The sequence below is a fragment of the Mustela lutreola genome, chromosome 9 (assembly GCF_030435805.1).
Source record: "Mustela lutreola isolate mMusLut2 chromosome 9, mMusLut2.pri, whole genome shotgun sequence".
Lineage (NCBI taxonomy): Eukaryota > Metazoa > Chordata > Mammalia > Carnivora > Mustelidae > Mustela > Mustela lutreola.
This window is the reverse complement of record NC_081298.1, coordinates 34,180,979-34,204,992: the sequence shown is the minus strand read 5'-3', so window position 1 is coordinate 34,204,992 and position 24,014 is coordinate 34,180,979. Positions and strand designations below refer to the sequence as shown.

The window sequence follows — 24,014 nt, the reverse complement described above, 5'->3', positions numbered from 1 at the left end:
TGCAGCTATAGATTTCATAAAAAGACACACCTTGAACAAAGCTGAAAATAGCATACCCTCAGGGACTGAATTAAATATTTCACTGCTAGGATACACGCAACTGAACATTTCTTCAGATTGTAGAACTTAACTGAAAAGGAACTGGGTATTCTCTTTCAAGGATGTCTACTGCTCTTTGTAACTTAAGAAATTTCAGAAGGACTTATGTACAGGAACGCATAGTGTAATTCTACATCATATTGAGTTGCCTCTTTCAGAAATCACCTACTTCCATTTTTCCCAATGCCCTCAAGAATTACATGCAAAAGGAATAGACTCATTGATCTCTTTTTTAGTGGGGGAAAAAATAATCTATATATGAAAAAGGCCTAGTGCATGCCACAAAGTTGGACATTCCAAAATAAATTTTCACACTGTGTCTGGCCAAATTTGGTTCTCTACCAAATATGTGACAGTAGAATGGAAGTCCTTGGTCCCAGTGTGGAAATGAAATGGTCTTGACTGATGCCCATTGTCTTCCAACTGTTCTATTGGAGGATGGTAACAATTTTAGAAACTTGAGTTGATACTTACAGATCATAAGCCCATGATGGAGTAAAAGGTTAGAAGGTTACACTTTGGATTAATCTTCATATGTAGTTCTCTCTACATCCAGCCAGAACTCCTTGTCTTTGAAGAGCTGTTGTCTTTCAGCAATTGGATTTTCAAATTTCTTTTGTTTTAAAAACACTTGTTCAATTTTCAAGGAGTTGTTTGGTTATCAAAGGCTTGGAAAACTCTGCAGCTTGTAATTGTGGTTCAGAACAGCTCAAAATAGTAATACTAGGAAAATAGAGGCGTGTAAAAATAGCTTCCTCCCTGTTTTGGAGGAGGTTAGGAACATTAAACACGTTATTACATTAGTTAGAATAAGTGGACAAAGAGAAACTAAGTGATTATATATGACGTGTTGGTGAAAGAAATTAACAAATGGGAAGACATATGATGCCATGTAGTGTATCTACTTGCTGTAGGCAAAAGATTGGCCATTACTGTTTTCAAGGTATAAAACTGCTCATTGCAGCTCACAATACTTGAAGAAAGAACTCTACTCCCCTCAGTAATCTCTGGCAAAGTTTGTCATGCTTTCCTCTTTATAGAAAGATTGTAATTATCTTTAATATTACCTACTATAGAGTCAACTCAATTTCTTTGTCCAACATTCAGTGATGGAACAGCTCATAAATTTCTAGATGTCATGAAACCATTCCATTTTCTCATATTTCTGACTGAATGCAACCGACTCAGTTAACCTTTTATAAATACTGCTGGTTGGTCTCATTCCCTTGAGTTACTGTTCTTTCTTTATTGTTTCTGCTTTTGTTAATTTCCCTCATATCTTTGTCTAGCCTTAAAAGGCCATTCTGATACTGGATGTGAAGAGGGATTATTTCAAAGCCAGTGCTATCCTATTTCTGGTCCACATCCAACAGTTACAGGAGTGTGGATGAATGCTATGCCGGTCTGGACTTTCACTTGCCTATATTTGCTTCCCTGTGCTTTGTGCTTTCTCCACATAACCTACATTTTATCTTATTCATTTCACTGTTTATTATTGTTCCTTCTTATCACAGACATTTCCTTTGATTAGCCATGGTGTCCTACAATATTAACTGTCATGATTTCTTATGTTACTGTTAAAGTCATAGTTCTAAAGCACAATGTTTCTTTTTTTTTTAATATTTTATTTATTTATTTGACAGACAGAAGTCACAAGCAGGCAGAGAGGCTGGCAGAGAGAGAGGGGGAAGCAGGCTCCCTGCTGAGCAAAGAGCCCAATGTGGGGCTCGATCCCAAGACCCTGGGATCATGATCTGAGCCAAAGGCAGAGGCTTTAACCGACTGAGCCACCAAGGTGCCCCTAAAGCACAACATTTCTTAAGCCTTGAAGAGTATCTCTTAATAAATGCTTTCATTTGACATGAAACCAAAAATCTCCAAGGGCAACCTTCAAATCCAGACACAAAATTGTAGTAAGGGCAATGTGGATGAAAAGCAGAGAGATATCACTGTTGTTCTTATTTAGTAAAAAATGAAGGAAACAGAAATCAATGCTGATGAGGTTGTGGAAAAAAGGAACCCCCAAGCACGGTTGGTAGGAATGCAGATTGGTACAGCCCCTGAGGAAAACAGTATGGCGTCTCCAGTATATCCACTACTGAGTATTTACCCAAAGAAAACAAAAGCACTAATTTGAAAAAGTTCCTGCACCCCTATGTTTACTGTAGCATTATTTAAAATAGCCAAGATATGGAAGAAACCTGAGTGTCCATCCATAGATGAATGGGTTAAAAAATTTAAGTATATTTATATAATGGAATATTACTCAGCCATAAAAAAGAATGAGATCTGGCCATTTGCAATACCATGGATGGAGCTAGAGGGTATTATGCTGAGTGAAATAAGGCAGACAGAGAAAGACAAATACCATACGATTTCACTCATATGTAGAATTTAAGAAACAAAACAAATTTAAAAAAAAAAAAAGAAGAGACAAAAAAATACAGGCTTTAAATACAGATTACAAACTGGTGGTAGCCAGAGGGGAGGTGGGTGGAGGGATGGAAGAAATAGGTGAAGGGGATTAAGAGTACATTTATCATGATGAACATTAAGTAATGTATAAGTTGTTGAATCATTATATTGTACACCTAAAACTAATATAAACACTGTATATTAACTATACATCAATAAAAATGAAAAAATAAAAATAGAATCAATAAACTTAATACCTCAAAAAGGCCTCTTCTCCATATACTATGACTTTGGGGGTTAGAGATTCAACATGAGAATTCTGGGAGGACACAATTCAGTCCATAGCACCACTGATTCTGATTATTAGCTATATTGGGGCAGACTAAACTGATCATGTACAGACAGGCCCAGAATTTTACAAATAAAACAAAACACAAATGAAGGCAAAAGAACTACTATAAATTTATAGAAACACTTCAGACCTCTTGCTAAGGACCAAAAAAAAAGAAGAAATGGGAAATTCGTATAAATATGGTAGTGGCACACACTGTTAATTATCTACCTAATTGCTATTTCTATTTCTTTGATAACAAAACATCAGTTTTGTTCAGGTGCCTGTTGACTATGATACTGAGGAGAAGCTGGACTTCTCTTCACCCTTTTGAGTGAGCCTTAATTGCACTAAACCAATGACATGCAAATGACACCCACCTGTCTGTGATTGGTTTAGGAATGGGTATATGGCACAAACTTAGCCAATGGGGAAAAGGGTATCAGGAAGATTTAGGAAAGTTTTCCTTAATTCTGTAAGATGAAGACATTGCCTTTGAATGGTTTTATGTAATGTTGTGATGCATGGAGCTATGGCAGCCATCTTGTGACTATAGGTTTATAGCTCAGGCATGAAAGGCAACAAAGTGAGATGGCATGGTAGAGATTCTGAAAATACCTGGACTCTTGATGAGGTTGGTAAGCTGTTAGATTAACCAATCCTCAAACTGTGACATGTCTGAACTTTCAATAATATGACTTACTAAGTTTATTATTATATATGCCAGTTTTAATTGGGTTTTCTGTAAAACTGCTACAGAATGCACCTTGACTGATAAGCTGCCCAACACTTATTCTTCTAATGTGTAGTCATACTAAGTGCAGAAGTTTACAGGTGCTTTAACACCTACCAAAGCTGATTTAATCATGATAACCTAGTGCAGTAACAGAATCTATTTGTAGGGTTTTTTTTTTTATAGTGAGTTATATAATCAAAACACATATGTGATTGCATTGTATCTGTGAGACAAGTAGCTGACGATTTTAGACCACAAACAAAAACAAAGTAAAATAAAACTCTGTGGGAACAACAATATCTCAGAAGACATATTTCTTTCAAATACAAAAACTGGTTAATGAGATAGCAGTCATAACCAGGGTATATTATGTCAGTGTACAAAGTAATGACATGTGACTTTAGACAGCATGGATTAAAAATGTATATATGTGAATATATCACCTTGGACTGATTATTAAGGTGTTAATGTGTTTCTTAAATTCCAGCTAGACCTGAATCTTTTGCTCCAAACATTTTGAAAGATCAATCCTAAATGGAAAATATAGCAATTTCTGAAATTATCCTAAAACTTATTACTAATGCATAATCAACTCAAAATGATGGCTAAGAATATTCAAATTGCATGTTTACATAAAGACATAAAAATTAGCAGCATGTTTAAGTAATTATCAATTCTCAGATTTTCATTACTGCTTCATCTATATTTCCAGGCCTAAAAACTTCAGGAGTTAAAAATATTAAATAAATCTCCTGTCTAATAAATACAAAAGGAGAAGAGCAGAAATAACTGTAAAGATATATTTAGAATGAGCCACAAAAAATTCTGTAAGCAGTAAATTGATGAATGGACTATACAATGAAATGAAAACAGCATTTAAACTTTGCAGGTTCATAGAGTACTTGTATGGAACAGCAATACCTTTTAGAGTAGATATTTTTAACCGTGCATAGAAAAATAAAACTGAAAAGCACATTTTTTCACAGACAAATATTCAGTGATGAATCAAAATGTGTGTAATGATCTAAAATCAAGATGCTGTTTGCCAACCTACAAGTATTTGATTTATAGATGATCAGTTTGTGTAAATTTAATATTAATGAAAAACAGTTGATTTTGACCGAACAATAAGGATAAGGTAATTTTAAAGAGGAGCCACAATATACTACTATATAGGGGTAGGGGGAAGATTTGTTCTTTTTTTTTCTTTTTCTGGTTTATGAGAGCATTTTGTTGGCTAAAAACCAGGGTGATTTTGGTACAGAGCGTCCTCTGCTGGACAGAGTCCGCCATTACAATATTTTATCAGAACCGAAGAGGCCTGGTTAATTCCACTAATTCTCTCTATTCTGGCAGGGAGAGAGGGAAAGTACTTTAAAGACATCTGAACCACACTGCAGACCAACTGCAACCAAGATGTCAGGATCTAGGTTTGAGCATTTGCACTGTGTAAAGCTCACCAGTAGATGATAAATGTGTACTGAATATCGCTGGAAAGATTTTCACCATGGTTGAGGAAGATACAGGAGTTTACGCTGTAGGAACAGCTCTGAAAGACCGTGTGCAAGGTACATGACCTACAGAGATCTTATTTTAATTGAACAGAAAGAAAATGAAGTTATTGCGTGTTATTACTTGGTTCAGTTTACCTTGGGCTTTTCGTCCAGGATCTGTTGACGTATCTCCTTGTGTTTCTCTACAAGTTTTTCTTGCCGTTTACTTTGGGCCTCTTCTAACTACAAGAAAGTTACAAAGAAAGTCATTTTCATCTAAATGTGTAAAGGAATGTTTTCAGAAAAAAACTGAAAGCTTTTCAGATCTATGGCATACATTGAATTATTTCATATCCTGAGCAAGAACTGTCCTTACAAGTGCAGGAGACTGTTGGTAAATGTTGGTCCTGGGTGATGGGGACACAGCGTCCAGGTGGGGGTGATCTATAAATTATGTAGTTTTAGTAAAAATTCACATTTTTGTTAATGTTTGAAAATTTCTGTAATATCAACTTAAAAAACAGAGAAGTGCCTTTGGAGGTGGCCATCTTTCCTCGCAGTGATGACAACTACACGTTCTTTTGGGGGCTCTCCTACTGACCTTATACTTCTGGGCTCCTGTCTTTGGAAAGGATTCTTGACATCTATTTTTCAATGACCCTTTTTATCTATAGGTTTGCAATTAAACTTGCAGAAACACTGATTACAGAACAGCTGCTCTGTAAAGCAGCTCTCCCAGGTGCTGGTGATAAACGGATACCAGGTTCAGCATTTCCCTTCAGAGCCTCACACATTCATATGTGGTTGGCAAAACAGAGAGATTAACTGACGTACCCTCTTGATGTACTGCACCACCTCTTGGATGTATGATCGGATCATCTCTGTCTTTTCCCTAAGAGCAAATGAGAACTAGATCATTATATGACATCATTCAGCATCAACATATAGGTGCACCTGGGACTGTCAGATGAAAGTTTCCAGAACTTTCTACATTCTCATTGCTGCTGCAAGAAAGATACAGCCTGCTAGCTCTGGACAGAAGGCAGGCTCGGCCCACGGACAAGCAAGCTCTGTTTTTGCTAAATGCTGGGAATGTGGCCGGACAGCATGGGAACTGAGGATTGTTTTTTTTTTCCCCCCTAAGGACAACTCTTCACTCCATCTTTATCTGAAAGATCCCTGGGTGCACCTTAGATCTTTGCTGAACTGCTCTATGATTTCCATATGTTAAAAACTTTACAAAAGGGAACTTTGGAAAGGTTAATTAGAGGAGAAATTTCACAGATGGGTCTTTAGGTGGTTAAGAAGTTGTTATCCTGGGGGTGCCTGGGTGGCTCAGTGGGTTGAAGCCTCCGCCTTCGGCTCGGGTCATGATCTTGGGGTCCTGGGATCAAGCCCCGCTTTGGGCTCTCTGCTTAGTGAGGAGCCTGCTTCCCCCTCTCTCTCTCTGCCAACTTGTGATATCTGTCTGTCAAATAAATAAAATCTTAAAAAAAAAAACTATCTTGAACTGAATAAAATAATCCCAGGAGATAGGTAGGGGAGAAGGGGTTCTTTCTCCTTACTCTTCCATTTGACTTTTGTCTTTGGATTTAGCTTCTGTTATCTTCTCCTGCCTTTTTTTGTCCATCTTCTTCTTTAACTCCTTCTTCTCTCTGAAGTCAAAACAGAAGTAAGAGGGGGGAAAAAAGGTAAATAAATAGCAGATTTTGTGCAACACATCGGTAGACACAGGGCTACTGGAACGATAATGCAGGCTTACTTCTCACAGATTTCTTTGAGCTTCTTCAGCTGATTATTCTGACATTCTTCAGCAACATCCGTCAATTTTTGAATAAGCTGGGGAAAGAAAATGTGTTTGCTGTTTTACATGATCACAAACAAAGCATCCTCTCCACTGGATCCTCCAGACAGCAGTGCCTGGTGTTTAGAAAGTGATGATGGATGTTTAACAATAGCTACAGTTACCAGGCATCTAACATGCCAAGCGGACATAACTTAAAACCATCACATTTTCCAGGTTTTAATATGAACGTCTTCCTCTTATCTCCTTTGTAATTAAACGGGATTCCTTAGATTATTGTCCTGGTTTCTGCAACTTAGCTCAGTGCAATGACAAGTAACATGGAAATACTGGCTCCAGTCCCCACTCCAGGACATCAAAAATATAATTTTGGTCAAGACTGCTATATTTTCTGAACCTTCATGTTCTCAGTTATAAATGGGATGATCACTGCTTTTGTCTCTTGGAGATACAGTGAAGCTCAAAATTACACGAAGATGATATGAATATAAGTTATAATCAACTGTGAATTGGAATTCTGGGTTTCCACCAGATTCATTCCACCTCAAGGACCATGAGTTGCCCATCTTAGGTAGAAATCGGTGTTTGGGGGTGCCTGAGTGGCTCAGTGGGTTAAGCTTCTGCCTTTGGCTCAGGTCATGATCTCTGGGTCCTGGGATTGAGCTCCGCATCACGCTCTCTGCTCAGCAGGGAGCCTGCTTCCCTGCCCCTCCTCTTTCTGCCTGCCTCTCTGCCTACTTGTGACCTCTCTCTCAGTCAAAAAAAAAAAAAAAATCTTAAAAAAAATAAGAAAAAGAAACCAGTGTTTGCACCCTTGTGCAGGTAACTTCCAAAGACCTTCAGAAATTCTCTCTATAGAATGGTACCCCTGAATTTTCATGCATTTCATGAAAGCAATTCTTTTACTGTTTTGCATCAATTTTCTTATCAAACCAAACTTCCAGAGGGTAGCAACCATTGTCCGTGTTTGCATATCCTGGGCCTTCTGCACCATTCCTAATGTTCAGTAGGTGCTCAGTTAAATGCTTATCAGTTACATGAGGGTCATTTTGCTTTCCAATCCCATCTCTTTCTCTGTTTCACATGAAGAACCTATAGAATTTTCTGCCATTACTCAGGCAGTGGTGGCAACTGGACGCTACCCTTCTGACTGGAGCCCCAAGCAGATGGTGTGGGCTTCCTCTGAAAGCCCCCGACTGCTGTCAGCCAGTGATGGAGATTCTCAGATACCGCAGGGTAAGTGACCTGTTGCTGCAACAGGGACAAAGCAATCTAATCAGAGTCCCAGCAAACTAATCAGCAAACTAACTTCCTTCCTTCTTTCCTTCCTTCCTTTCTTTCTTTTAATTATGTTCAGTTAGTCACTGTATAGTAAATACACTGTTTTTTATTTTAAGAATTTATTTATTTATTTATTTATTATTATTTTTTTAAAGATTTTATTTATTTACTTGAGAGAGAGAGTCAGTGAGAGAGCATGAGCGAGGAGGTCAGAGGGAGAAGCAGACTCCCCATGGAGCTGGGAGCCTGATGCGGGACTCGATCCCGGGATTCCGGGATCACAACCTGAGCCGAAGGCAGTTGCTTCACCAACTGAGCCACCCAGGCGTCTCAAGAATTTATTTATTTGACAGAGAAAGATCACAAGTAGGCAGAGAGGCAGGCAGAGAGAGAGAGGAGGAAGCAGTCTTTCTGCAGAGCAGAGAGCCTGCTGTGGGACTCGATCCCAGGACCCTGAGATCATGACCTGAGCTGAAGGCAGTGGCTTAACCCACTGAGCCACCCAGGCGCCCCGACACTATTAGTTTTTGATGCAGTGTTCAACAATTCATTCGTTACGTATAACACCAGCGCTCATTACAGCACACGCCCTCCTTAATACCCTTCACCGTGTTACACCTCCCCCTAACCACCCTCCAGTCTGAGACAAGAATAATATAGACCAGGAATTTACAGAAACACTCCACAGAAACAGGGACGGTTCAGACAATGGGATGACATAAATATATATCTTTCAGTAGTAACTCTCAACGGGAATGGCCTAAATGCTCCCAGCAAACTTCCATCACTGATTTAGGTAGGGCCAGCACTGTCTTAGGAGTTTTAAGCCCTGTGAGGTTGTGCTTCTAGCTTCGTTTTACATAGGAAGTCACTGACATGCGTGGCTCAGGTCCTGGGCCCCCAGCCTCCGAGGGGGTTAAGTGGCAGAGCTAGGTGCAAACCCAAGAAACCAGGCTCCGTGGCTGGTAGCTTTCACCACTACCCCATGCTCTTTTCATTATGATTTTAGAAATTATTATTTTAAAAAAACAAAAAACAAACCTTCTTATGTAAGAGGATAAAAACTTAAGGGAGAAATTCTTTTAGAGAACTACAACAAAGTAGGCACATTGACTTAACATTAACGTGAAATTTGATGCATTCGTCTGTGAAGTGAATTAAATCGGACAAATATGAACTGGGACTCGGGCCAACAGAAAATCTATTTGATCTTTTAAAAGAGATTGCCTGATCATGACCATCACAATTAAAGAAATCATGAAATATTACGGCTTTGTAGTGCCATTTATCAAGCCGTCTAGATGTAAAATGTCGGTGTGCAAAGACTCTGGAAATTTCCTTGAAGAGTCCTGCAATCTCTATTCTAGCTGAGGGTGTGCACTCGGCCCCTTTCCTTCCCCACAAGATCTTTCTTCTCTCTCATTCACTCTAAGGAGTTAAGAGGGTTCTCCCTGGTGAACCATGAGAGACTATGGACTCTGAAAAACAATCTGAGAGTTTTGAAGGGGCGGGGGTGGGAGGTTGGGGGAACCAGGTGGTGGGTATTAGAGAAGGCACGGATTGCATGGAGCACTGGGTGTGGTGCAAAAACAATGAATACTGTTACGCTGAAAAGAAATAATTAAAAAAAAAAAAAAAAGGTTCTCCCCAACCTTGACTGCAATATCAGAACCACTGCTGGGCAGCTTCCTAAAAATGCATATTCCGGGGCTTGTACCTAGGTCTATGGACTCCAAATGTCTCGGGGAAGGGACTAGAAGTCAGTATTTTAAAAAATCTCTGGTGATTTAGATACTTTGCCTGATCTGGGGGGTCTCTGAGGGCCTGTCTTCATTCTACAGACCACTGTTAGATCTCCCAACAGCACTTTTGATTTCAACGGCCTTCATACTTCTGTTTCCACTTTGTCGTCTGCATCCTTCACCTGATCCAGAATATTCTCTAATTGATTATGCCCCTACCTGCTCAAATGTCTTGCTTTCTTTCTACCTCCGGCCCTCATCCCTACCCAAATCTGACTTTTATTTTGATTTGGTGTCACCCCCTAGACCACTGGCAGCACTACACTCCCTCAGAGTCCCACAGAATTTCCCTGACTGCTGCACCCCCTGGCCTTCCTCATTGTCTTTCCCTCAGAACATCTGTCCTTGGTCTTTACTTTTCTCTGGAAGAGTTCCTACCCACTTTGCTCCCGGAACACACACCTTTATTTAAACTGTTCAATTTAGCCACATCCAACAAATATTTATCAAGTACCCTAAACACCTGGCACTATTTTACAGATTCCTAGCTAATGAGGTGGCTTTCTAGATCTTGTTACTTAAAGTGCAGTACAACCATGTCAGACCAGCAGCACTGGCATTGCCGGGGAACACAACCGAAATGCAAATTCTCAGGCTCTACCCCAGACCAGTTAAATCCAAATATGCGTTTTAAATAAGATTCTCAGGAGATTTGTGTTCATGTTGCAGTTTGAGAGGCACTGTCTAGACTATTGAGAAAGATGGAGACAATTTAGAAGACACCTTCTGTTCCGGACTGAATGTTTGTGTTGTCCCCTGCCAGAATTCATCTATTGAAATCCTGACCCCTATGTAACGATATTCGGTGGTGGGGCTTTGGCAGGAGATTAGGTCAGGAAGTTTGAACTCTTGTGACAGGATTAGTGCCCTTATAAAAGAGATCCTGCAGAGCTCTATTGCCACCTCAGCCAGGTGAGGACACAATGAGAAGATGGTCATCTAGGAACCAAGAAGTGGGCTTTCACCAGACATTGGATCTGTAACCACCTTTAATCTTGGAATTCAGCCTTCAGAACTGTGAGAAATAAGTGTTTATTGTTTCTGCCACTTAATCTATGGTAAGAGACTAAGACATTCCCTCAAATTCCCTCTATTCTGTCTCAAAAAATCTTTGGCCCTTTATCTACATTCTCTTTATTACCCCAAACTCAGCTCCCTCCAGTCTGACATGAGGCTAACACTTCCTTCCTGAGGTAGTTGTGAAAATTAAAAGGAAGAACACACATGCAAATCCTACTAGACCACTTTGTAGGTCCCTAACTTGGTTTCCTTACCCTTCCTTCCAAGAGGAAGGTTCTTGCCCTTGTTTTCCATCCTGTCTTCTCCAACCTGTGGCAGGACCTGATCCTACCATTTCATTTTCACCTCTTAAGCTTTCTTCTGCCCTGCACGCATTCCCTTTGCATGAAAACCCATTTCTGTTTCCCCTACCCTCCTAGAACCCTCAACTTTTCTTCCATGTTGGACCTTCCTTTCATTTCTATCCCTACAGTCAAAGACCAGTGGCTCCTGCTGAAGTTTTGATGCCCGAGCTGCCTATGCTTCAGCTTCTCCATGACACTTACACTTGAACCACTGGAATCACCTGATTTTGCTTTAAAGTTACAAAAATTGTTTTGTTATTGGACTTATGGGTCATTTCTCAGGATTTAACTTTCATTATTCCAGAGATTCACAATGTTTCTTACTTCACAGTGTCCTTGAGATCTCAATAATTTTTTCACCGTACCTTAGGCTAAAAGAAATAAAAGGGGAGCTCTATTTATTCATGAAACAATTAGATCCAAACTTAATAGTAGTACTTTGCATAGTGTCCAACAGATGTTACTGTTTCCTTAAAAAAATGTAAAATATCCCATCATGCCCCTGTGAGTTCAACATGGCACATCAGGGTCACTTTATGCACCGCTGGGGATCATGACTTTATCCTATCCTTTTTTGCCAACCACTCTCACACAAAGATCTCTTTCTTTAATTTATGGTAATTTACTACAGTTACCTCAAGTCTTTTAGGGGCTTCAATTAATTTCAGCCTCATCTACTGCCTTTGACCAACTCCACGGGAGGAAGGCTCACCAAGGTCTCACCATTTCCACAAGCAAGTTTAGGATCTGTCTTGCAAAGAAGACAAGTCATTGTATTATCCCACTGATTATCATCATATAGTTCAAAAGTGAGTTTCTTCTTGGATACTTTCCACATCTAGGGAGTCACAGAGATGTGTGAACTGCTCTGGTTACCTATATTTCAAGGCTTTGGGTTAACAGCATTCTGATGCAGATTTTTGCAAACTCCGGTCTGGATTCTAAGAATTCCTTTCCTGCCCTCAGTCTCTCCTTAGTCCTTCCACTCCATTCCAAATATTTTTCCTTCTTATATCTACCAAAGCCTTAACTGGCCCTCTATTCTCAAATATGTTATGCTCCAACTCCAAATTTCCTGTCTGGGCTAATACTCATCAAATCCAATAACCTAGTCAGCATTTTGCTCTCTGAACTGTTCAGGCACACACCTGCTTCTATACTTTGTCTCTTGTTATTTCTCTATGTTGATGATATTTCCATTTGAGTGGGAGACAGCACAACATAGGACATTCCCAAGATTTGTAAAAAGTTCCATTATGCTGGGCTTCTCTGACTAAGAAGAGTGGGTAGTAGTGAAGGTCTCTATGTGTCCATGCCCCTTTCCTTTCTAAGCCAGCCTTTGGTGATAACTCCCATTTGACCACCCAGATGACTCTAGGCTTGGCCCCTTACCTGGCTTTTGTAAAAGATACCAATTATAGAACTGCCCTTTGTATGCACATGCTTTCTTATTGCTCCCTAAAGGAATGCCAGCACACTGCAATCATTTTTCCTAATGACTTTTTTTTGGAACCCCAGACTCTACACAAAATAGGTGCTCAGAAAAAGATGGTGAATGAAATCCTTTACGTTTTAAAACCACAGTGATCTTGACCTTGGTGACAATAAAGAAGCAGCATGTCCAAGCCATGGGTTGTCTTACTAAAAATACTTTCAAAACTATATAGTTTGGGTACTTAATGACTATATAGTTTGGGTACTTAATGTTGGGTCGGGGGCTTTGGGAATGCAGGAGGAATAACAGAAATGACTGCCAGGACCGCCATCTTCCAGCCCCTTCCCCCACCCCTTCCTTAACCCTTGACTCTCCTGCCAAAAGGATGTATGCCTAGGTCACGTCTCCATAGGTAACCCAATACCTATGCAGGAAACAGGAGCATCAGGAGCCCCCACCCCATACCCTCCGATCACCAAATACCTTACTCTATATGGATATGAGCCCAAGCTGCCTTGGTCCAATAAAAGACCCCCGCCAACTCCCTCCCAGCGCGACTTCTCCGACTCCCCTCTCTGGAGTCCTGGAACCTCGCCCAAGAGTGTGGACCTTCTCCTGCCGTGACTTTCCTGGTTCTCCTTCTCCTGAGCCCTGAAACTTCGCCAGAGAGTGCCTTTAATGAATCTTGCCTTGTTCCTACTTCGGCTGCAAAAGTTTACACTTAACAAGCTAAGTTTTATTTCTTTAGAAACAAATGCCTTATTATGAAATCCAGGTATGTTTTTAAAAACATGGATTTGCATACAACTGATGAAAACTGTTTCTGTAAAATCACAAAGAATATGTGTTTTAAAAAGGACAACATCTCTGAGTTTAATATGGCAGATATGTGAATGTCTTTCCATCCTGTGCTCAGTTAATCTTGGTTTCCCCCACTCTTCTATACTACAAACCCCTCCCTGTAGCATTCCACCCTTTCCAGCTATTTCCAAAAAACTCAGCACTCTTACTGTAATTCTGCCCTTTCGATATTTACTGTTTTCTCCTCCTTCTACTACTTAAGGTCCAGGAAGTAAAATGATTAATATTGTGTCTTTGTTAATAATATTGCATTATTGTCAGACTCCCATAAAACTGGCAATGGGATTATATATACATCAGTAAGTTATCCCTTTCCTACGCTAAAAAGAGAGTTGGGGCTTACTTCTGGTTTTCTCTACCCAACACTACTTCTCTAAGAAGAACTTCTGTTTTCTGAGAACTGGCTCTGTGCCCAATGTGGTTCTCATGGGAGCTACTGTATTCTTTATTCCCATCCCTTGCCCAAGGTAACTGGTCCCAGGGGAGGGACTGATCCAAGTCGGACAAGTCATAACCTGACCTTAGCCACAGGTGATTGCTCTAAGGTTGCAAGTTTAGACAATCACATGACCCTCATAAGGCTTTCCTCCAGATGTTTCCAACCTGCTACTGGGGAAAGAAATACAACCTAGATGGGCTGATGCCTATGTTTTCAGACAGGGGGAAGCCTGCATGCTGTTGGGAAAGAACAGTGGTAATACACATTGAAAAGTAGTAGAGAGAGAGAAAGAAGAAAGGAAGGAGGAAGGGAGAAGGACAGGAAAAGAGAGAAAAAGGGAGAGATACAGGAAAACAGATAGGCAGACAGACATAGAAAGGGCTGCCAGTGACTTCTGGCATCCATTTCTCCATCCCTTCACTTCCCTGGTGTGGATGGTCAGTCTTTCCTCATGTGACCTACTCTGAGCATTTCTCTAGTATATAAATAAGTTTAACATGGATTTCTGTCACTTGCAACCAAGAGAATCCTGACAAAAAGTAGAAATAGAAAACCCCAAATAAGAAAAAGGAACTTCTCTGAGTATCGGGTCCAGGATTTCTATTGCATGAGATTTGAAAATGGCACCCATAAGCGGGATTTTTCACACAATAACTGGAGTGCTTTTGAACTACCGTAAGGATACACTCACTTGGGGTGTATTTACTGGAAGACAGGTTCTACTCAAAGAACTATTCAATTATGCATTAGTCACAAAACTCACTGAAGACAGGAAGGAAGAAAAGATTAATTTAGAATTCCCAGGGCAATAAACCAAAACAAAAGAAAACAAACAAGCAAACAAACAAACAAACAAAAAACCAAGAGAGTACATGGTTAAATGGAAATGCGGTAAACAACATTTAATTTTAACTTTTAGTATGATTCTTTTCTCTGACCCAAAGGATTAGACACATTTCAATTATTGGGCTTTTTTGTTTACCACTCTTGACAACTTTCCTAGTTAAATGTTCCAAACCTTTTAAGGAGTGAAAAAGAAAAGCCCCAAGGGAATACAATTTCATGCTTGTTTTCAACTCCATGCTGAAATTGACTTGGGTCCCTCCTTTGAGGGTGAGCGAATGGTTTCCATGGAAGAGAATAATTCCTTGACTCTAATTCAAAAGGGATTAAAAAAACAAAAAACAAAACAAAAAAACATGTGGAGAGAAGTTGGCCTGTTCAGTCTCCTCTTAAGAAGGACAATTTTGGAACATGAGCAAAAGTCCACTATAGAGCGTTCACACTTCAGGCACAACCGACCTTCCTTCTCCCCCTTCCAGTAATATCTAGAGAAGCTACCCACCTTCTTTTCTCCTCATTAAAGCATCCACTCTGAATTTTCACTGTCTTTTTTTTTTCCTTTTACAAAGAATTAATTTATAATGCTTCTAAACTAAGTAATGATCTATGGACTAAACACATTACTGAGAATTTCAATGCAAGGAGGACATTCACACTGGGGTGTATCCTGGCCATTCGAATTGAGAAATATTCATTGAGTCCAGTCAACCAATATTAACTGAGCACCTGTGACGTGCTGGGTACTGGGCTGATGATGGTCCAACCGTGAGCCGACAGACAGACTCAGTCCACATGGAGCTGATAGCCTCCACTAGCTCTCTTTTCTTTTAAGGAGGACACCATCTTGGATTCCAAGGGCAACCATCATTGTCTGAGATATCCTTTCATACCTATGAAATTATTATTTTTAAAATTTGCATAGCTATGTAGAATTTATAGCAGCTTATTGGAGTCCAAATGTTAAAGGATCCTTGGAATTTTTTTCCTTGCTGGGCAAAAAAATAAATAAAAATGAAAATCTGACCAAGATTCCTGGTCAGTGTCAGTAAGATAACCCATTAAAGCTGTAACATTTAAAATTATTTTTCACCTTTAAGTTATGCTGAGGTAAATGCCAGCTTTTGAGCTTTCTGGGAAATATAAATAGATCAATGTAGCATACTCCCTTGAATGATATTTCTGGTATTCTTTTATGAGGCTATCAACTGGAAATACCTTCAAACTTTTAAAAAATCAAGAAATTTGATAAAGGGAGGTCTACTTAGGGCATGCTAATGATGTCTGGGTTTTACCAATGAGAAAATGTTTGCATTTCATCAACTTAATTGAGATTATCATATCTGATTAAATCAACTAAAAAAAAAAAAAACCACCAAACCACTACAATTTTAGGGAAAGGCTTTGTAATTTTAAAAGATGTCAAGACCATTTAATTCAGAATAAATAAATAAATATCGGTCACCACTCAGATGTGGGAAAGTAGCAATAATGTTCAAACTGGAGGTTTTCAAATAATTAGCAAGGGAGATCTGATTAAAAGATATGTGAATTGTCCTGTGGTTTTTTACTAAAATAGGGCAATAAATCATGGACTTAATATTTCAACAGTCCCTTTGGAATCCAAACTTAGAAGGACTGCCTGTGAAGATACATACCACAGCATGTCAGCTACTTGTTTTCTTAATACAAAATGTATCATTTCAACATCCCTGACTTGTCCAGTGGAATGCAATGAGTCCCACAATTCCAGAGGGCACAAATGAAATGATCAGACTTGTGGGTTCTATTTTGGAATTGTCCTTCCAGCAGAGTCCCTTCTGTTCCCTAAGCTTTTTTAAGTTGACACAAGTCAAAACTATTATTTTCTTTACCTTTGGGGATGGTTCTATTTCCTGATTGTTTTCCTTAATGTTCCCCAAATAGTTACCAATTAACACATAAAAGTACAGTAAGCTATATTGTGTATACACACAAAAGAAAAACCAAAGCTTATGGCTGTCAACTGAAATCCCTCATTATTATTTTAATAGGCTCAAGAGGAGGATCATCTTTGATTCTATAATTAAGGGAAACTGGCATTACTGTCAGAGGGAGATTTTACAAGCATCCTTGTACAAACTTTTTGTTTTAAAAATGAGGGTACAGGCACTCAAAGAAGTGAAATGATTTAGCAAAAGTTATGCAACTAAAAATGGATGTAATGTTTTCTCAATTTAGATCCTGTGCAAATAGTCTTTTGGTAAAGAATGATGACTGTCTTCTAGGCACTGTGTTAAATTTCCCTGGATTATTTTATTGCATCCCACATCCAAATTATGAGGGCTGTGTATAAATTATTGCCCTAATTCTCCACCACTTCCTGTATTCACACTTTTTATAATGTGACTTGTAGGTCCCACAAACAAAAGATAGAATCTATTTCCTTGTCCCTTAAATCTGGGCAAATCTTACGACTTGCTTTGACCAAAGAAGAAGGAAGAAGTTTCTAAGACCTCTCAAAACACCTTGTCCATTCCTCTTGCTCATAGGTGGCATCCTTTTCAGTTTCCACATGAACAAGCCCAGAGCAGCCCGCTGGATAAGACATGTGGATCAGTCACCTGTCTTGACCTGGTCGACAGTCAGCCAATCTCCAAAAGCAGAGCCCCTAGCAGATGGATGGCCATGGATGGCTAAACCAGAGACACATGAATGAACTCCAGCCAAGACATTGAATGAGCCCAGCCAAGACTAGAGGAACCATCTAGTTGAGTGAAGCTCAAATGGCTAGCCACAGAATCAAGAGCTAAACAAATTGTCATCTTAAGGCAGTAAGTTTTGAGGTCTTTGTTATGCAACAAAGTTACCTGATAAAGATGGGCATACTCTTAGTAGATCTGTCTGACTTCACAACCTTTACTTTCAACCACTGATGTGCTTGGTGTTCCCAAGACTGAAGAATAAAAACTGGAGAAAGAAGCAGTGCCACCTAACATCACTACCATGGCAGTACCAACTAGCACGTACCAGACTAGCATGTGGCAATACAGTACATATGCTGCAATTCACGATGATACAGTGCTAGCTTTAAATCTTCTCTAGTTACATTGAAGCAACTTGGGTTTGGCGTTCAATTGTTCCATTTAAAAATGCATCATAATATCTAAACTGTGCATATCCTAGGATGGAAAAGTACATGCTAAAGAAGTGAGAGATTTGTCCTGAGACCTGTCATATACTTTTGAAAAGTAAAAGTATTTTTACTGAATATAGGAGAAAAAAATGAACTAAAAATAAAGGGAGGGTTTGCCTATTTATATGTTTATACTCATTCTGGTAAAAATTTTAAACTTACTATTTTTTGTTATCTTTATAAGATGCATGCAAACATAAGATATAAATGTCTGTATTTCATTCCGGTTGACTTTTGTTACCGACAATTACATGTTTATGCTTTCTAATCTAAAAGAGGTGGGGCACCTGGTGGCTTAGTAGTTAAACCTCTGCCTTTGGCTCGGGTCATGATTTAGGGTCCTGGGATTGAGCCCCACATCGGGCTCTCTGCTCAGTGGGGAGCCTTCTCCCCCTCTTTCTCTGCCTGCCTCTCTACCTACTTGTGATCTCTCTGTCAAATAAATAAATAAAGTCTATAAAATAAATAAATAAAATAAAAGAGCTGCATAATGTTTCCTAAGTTATGTTTTAAATGTAATTATATTTTCACTAGTCTTTGTTAAGTTGCACTGCAGCTTTTTCTAGAAGAGAATGGAAAAATGATTTATTTTTTTAAAAGTATAGCAATTGGACAGATCATTTTATTTGAAATTTTAAACATCAAAAGCTGTAAATAAACAGATAAATTCACATTAAAAAAAAAAAGGCGGGGCAAGGACGATGTTTAGGCTTGGTCCACACAAATTTCCCCACGAATATGAGGACCACAGGAAGCCTTCGATGACTTTCAATGCATGAATGGTTATGTAAGTGTATTTCACACTCTAACTTCCCCACCTCCCAAAATAATAAATGAAAAGATACCATATGAACTCTGTGGGTCAAAAAGACAGGAGACAATCCAGCAGAAAAGTATGTGATGGATGTGAATGGGCAGTATGTAAAGAATGGGCAGTATGCCAGAAAAAAGACTATAATCTGCCACCAATTAAGATGACTTTGCTCTCCCCACTGGGGGCCTGGTGTGCAGTGGTTGCAAACAGTAGTGTATGCAGCCTGTTGTTTGTATTGGTTGCCCTAAAGGACTTTGGAGACAGCCCTTTCCAATGTACATGGGTTTCTGCTGGTGCTATCCTTAATCTAAGCTCCAGACAGGTATTCAGAGTGCTTTTGGAAAGCCCCAGAGCACAGTGACCAGGGTCCACATTGGCCAAGTCACCATATCCATCAGTACCAACGTGCAAAACAAGGAGCATGCAATTAAGGCCAAGTTCAAGTTCCCTGACCACCAGGAGAACCACATTTCCAAGAAGTGGGACTTTACTAAGTTTAATACAAATGAACTGAGGACATGGTAGCCGAAAAGAAGCTCAGTCCAGATGGCTGTGGGGTGAAATACATCCCTAATCATGGCCCCCTGAACAAATGGTGGGCCCTGCACTCATAAGAGCCTTGGTGCTGCCCTCTTCTTATTCATGCCCACCAATAAATCCTATTTCCTGTCCCCCCAAAAAAGGAATACAAATGGCCAATACACACATGGAAATATATTAATTTCTGCTCATAATTAAAGCAATAGAATTTTAAGATAATTTCTATTCATATATATATGCTATACATAGATCTCACATATGTGTGTGTATATATATACATATATATATGTATATATATATGAAATATATATGAAAAGAAGAGCATCCATTCTATTAGGGTTACCCAATGGGGACCAGAAAAATTGAAAATGAGAACACATTTTGACAATTCTTTCATTCTTTATTTCACTACTAAAGTCTTTTATTTGTCATTTCTTATCTGGTGGAGAATGTGAAGTTTTTAGGAAAGTTAAGTCATTTATTTATTAAGAAAAATAATCCCATGTTAAAGTCAGAATACTGGAGGAAGACAGCGAACGCCACCACAACTCAGTAGAGTCACTTCTTGACACTGCAATTATTCCTGGTCTATACACTTGAACTGGCTGACCATAGAAGGGAGAAAATTCAAGGTTGGCTTCTTTACAGGCTACGACAGCAAATGGTGCTCATAGAAATCATCCAAAGGAAGGCAATGAGCTCCATCCGGCTGCAGCAGGATGTCAAAAACTGCAATACACATTTATATTTGAAGTTAAGATTTCCTAGTTAATTCATGCCTTTAAAAAAAAAAAAGGCTTCACTGACAACAATGACTGGTGAACATTATCTCATTATTCCTTCTTATGTGTCTATGAAATGAGGATTATTCTTACATCCATTGGACAGATGAGAAAATGAAAGTTCAGAGGGGTCACACAGCTACTCAGTGGGAGAGCAGTGGCCTGAAATAACATTTGACGCTCGACCTTCACTCATCCTTACTCACATCCTGATGGGCCATCCATTAGCAGCTGGTCGGCATTCACCCAGAGCTTTCACTGTGAAGTACATCTTTCAGTCCCCAGGATTGGCAGGGACTTGGGGAACTCAGGTGGGTGTATACTAAAGTTGGTTTAAGACCCAGAAGTGATTGCTGGTGAGATAAGTGGGAGGATGTAGAAGAACCATAGCAGCCATTAAAGTTGATGGGAAGGAAGGGAGAAATGGATGGGGCTGGAATAAGTGGGAGACTTTAAATATGAGAAGGAGGAGAAAACGCAGGGAGCAAAGCACAACCAAACAATCCTCTGCATAGGATGACTAGTGTGATGACCATGAGAAAAAAAGAGGAAATCTTTTCTTGAAGCCTTGAAAAAGAGAGAAAACAAAATGGCGGGCGAGGCACCACTGCAGTTGAGAAGTGACCCCAGCGCATCACCTAGTGAGCCCCCCCCCCACTAGGCTGTGGGTTTTTAAGCTTGAATGTGATACAGGGGCTCATTATTGACAGCCATCAAGAACCCCCCAGAGGGACCCCCTAAGATTCTCTCTCACTTACCAAAGTCACTTTCATTTTATTATTTTTTTTAAAGATTTATTTATTTATTTTAGGGAGAGAGGGAGTGAGGGTGGGGAGGAGCAGAGCGGGAAGGGGAGAGAATCTTGAGCAAACTCCCCGCTGAGTGCAGAGCCCGACATCATGACCTGCGTTGAAACCAAGAGTCAGACGCTCAACCAACTGAGCCACACAGGTGCCCCATAACAAAATCACTTTTATTTTATTTATTTTTTTTTAAATATTTTATTTATTTATTTGACAGAGAGAGATCACAAGTAGGCAGAGAGGCAGGCAGAGAGAGAGAGAGAGGGGAGGAAGCAGGCTCCCTGCTGAGCAGAGAGCCCGATGCGGGACTCGATCCCAGGACCCTGAGATCATGACCTGAGCCGAAGGCAGCGGCTTAACCCACTGAGCCACCCAGGCGCCCACAAAATCACTTTTAAAATGAACACCTAACGCTAATGGTAAGACCAAAAGTTGGGGTCACCCTATGGCTGCTAATGAAAAACAGATCAAGTTAGGGCAAATTCCCCAAACCTATCCTTGGAATGAGGTCCCCAACTGGGGTTCATAGATTTTCAAAATATCTGTGGAGAGAGCTCAGGGAGTGCAAGAACTTGAAGGGGATTGGGGAATTTACGTTTTTATTTTCACTCCCCTCTAACTGAAAGTAATTGTTTTTTTCTGAGGCCAGTCCAGGCAGGAAATAAAAGGAGGGATTTCCATAGACCCCATGCCTTGGGCACCACCAATCGGTACCCCTCGAGCTTGATTATCAAGCTGTGAATAATGGAGCACAGGCTGAATTTCTCATTTCAAGTAAAAGGAACTTTTTAGCCTTATTCCAAAAGGCATTTCGAACAAAGATAAGGATCGATGGCTCTCAAACCATGCTCCTTTAACTTGAATGTGTAACAAGTCACCTGGGACTCCTATTAAAATGCAAATTGTGATCTGGCAGGTCTGGGGTGAGGCAGGAGACTGCATGTCTAACAGGCTCCCAGGTGATTTGGGACCCACACTTGAGTAACCAGAGCGGAGCTATTTGGATACTGAGTTGCAATGATAAAGATTGTTCTTAGACAGGTATAAAAATCTCTTTGAAGCTATAGCATCTGTGAAGCTGGGCGTGCACTTTACACCTCCTATGAATGATAACCTAAAAAATATTCTGTTGGTATTTATCCATTTATAGAGTTACAAAAATGACTCCCACCTCCAAGTTTTCGTATCAATTTGCTGATACCTTTCTTATTTCTCTTATCATATGCTATCATAACTTTGTGATAGATGCTCCCGGAGTGTGCGGTAACCACATTCTCCTTCATCTTCATCTCCAAATATCAGCTTTTTAAAACAATTTTATTTTTACTCAATCTCTACATCCACGTGGGGCTCGAACTTACAACCCAAAGATCAAGAGTCACATGTTCTACCAACTGAACTAGCTGGGCGCCCCACAAATACTGAGTTTTCAGTGAATGTCTGGCAGGGAGTTGATTGATGTAATACCTTCCTTCTTGATCCTTGAATTGTGGGGGCCAGCATTAGAAATGTATACACCTTATTCTAAACACATCTGTATTTAATTCCCAAACCAATTTTGGGAGATGAAATATCTTGTTTAATTTCCCTCATCACCCAAATTCCCCTTTTTACCTGGGGCTTACTTGCTTTTTAATTACACTTTCATTTGTTTAATTTAGCCTGAGAGGCCTGTTCTCAACTCGGATCCACAACCAAAGATAGAACTAACACTTCTGGGTGCTCTCGGTCAAAAGATTTCCTGGCAGAACAATTTCTGGCTGTTGCAAATGGAGTGATAGAAAGTTCTGATATGTACCAGCTAAGGGCACGTGGTAGAAATTGTAGATGCCTCTACACAGCCATAAAACAAACTTTGTGTGGTTCTAAATCTTAGGTGTTTCAGCCTTCTTAACAAAAGAATGCAAGTGTGTTCAAAGGCATCAGGACTTTATCTGAAACCCAAATCCATAATCACAAAGGTGACCGTGTGAGTATTTTGAGTATATTCGGCCTGAAAGGGCCAGACCAGCTTGGACATGTATGTATGCTTTTCTAAAGAATTCTTAAAAAAAAAAAAAAATTTTTTTTTAAAGATTTTATTTATTCGTTTGAGAGAGCAAGTGAGTGAGAACAGGGGCAGGTGGAGTGGAAGGCAGAGGGAGAGGGAGCAGACTCCCCACTGATCAAGGAGCCCAGTGTGGGATTCGATCTTGGGATCCTGGGATCATGACCTGAATTAAAGGCAGATGCTCAACGGATGGAGCCACCCAGGCCCCCCAAAGCTTATGGACACACTCATTCCTTCCTAGAGAGAAGTGAGTAGAAACATCGGTGGTGGGACTGCCACCCTCTTCCCCACCAGGAGGAGTTTCACGACTTCTCCTGCCCCAGTGTCTCTGCAGGGGCGTGATTTTCTACTTCGAAGCTCAGCTTGGTCTTCCTTCATTCCCAGTCCACCTTCCCCTCCAGGAGAAAACCTGCTGGGCCACTCTCTGTGACCTCCTCCGCCGGGGTCCGATGTGGGGCCTCATGCTGAGGTGTTCCTCCAGTGACAGTGACTGGGTGCAGCTCTTCCCTGTGATGGCTGCGCCCATTTGTACCACCTCCCTGCTCCCTGAAAGACCCTTCTGGCACGTCTGGGCTTCTGTTTTCATCCACACTCTGAATTCTTGGTTTGGGAATCTCCCATGGCGATTGAGTTTTCCTCTTATTCTGAATTACCTCTTCTTTCTCCTTGGGGAAGGGAATCTGGCCAGGGGCTGGAACTCTGGGGCAACCCCAGATGATTATGGCTGAACTGCCTAGTCCTCCGAGTAATAGTCACAGTTGTGGAGGCCAGGAAAAACAAGGCTATACCCACCTCGAGTCTAGCCCTGACATAAATACAGCCATCCTGATGTTCCAGATTATCATAAAATATTCCTTGGGTTCTGACCTACTCAGGTTAGCACTTTAAACGGTCCCTCTCTCCTTTAATGATTGATTTAAACCCCTGGACTCCGCTGCCTCTGTCTTTCC

General features: G+C 40.2%; 1 protein-coding gene and 1 pseudogene across 4 annotated transcripts in view; one reads left to right on the top strand and one right to left on the bottom strand.

Annotated features, from left to right (window-relative positions):
• PLCB1 (phospholipase C beta 1) overlaps positions 1-24,014 on the bottom strand; it is a 682,758-nt gene that overhangs the window by 86,481 nt on the left and 572,263 nt on the right. For 3 of the 4 annotated variants that reach the window (XM_059133978.1, XM_059133980.1, XM_059133981.1), the window contains exons 28-31: positions 6,837-6,913; positions 6,640-6,729; positions 5,909-5,966; positions 5,231-5,317 (exon numbers count right to left, since the gene is read on the bottom strand). In XM_059133978.1, the coding sequence (XP_058989961.1) occupies positions 5,231-5,317; positions 5,909-5,966; positions 6,640-6,729; positions 6,837-6,913 (312 nt within the window). Of the gene's footprint in view, positions 1-5,230; positions 5,318-5,908; positions 5,967-6,639; positions 6,730-6,836; positions 6,914-19,871; positions 20,159-24,014 lie in introns of those variants that run through there. The other variant, XM_059133982.1, reaches the window with a different exon arrangement.
• On the top strand, positions 19,035-19,155 carry LOC131808729 (small nucleolar RNA SNORA70; annotated as a pseudogene).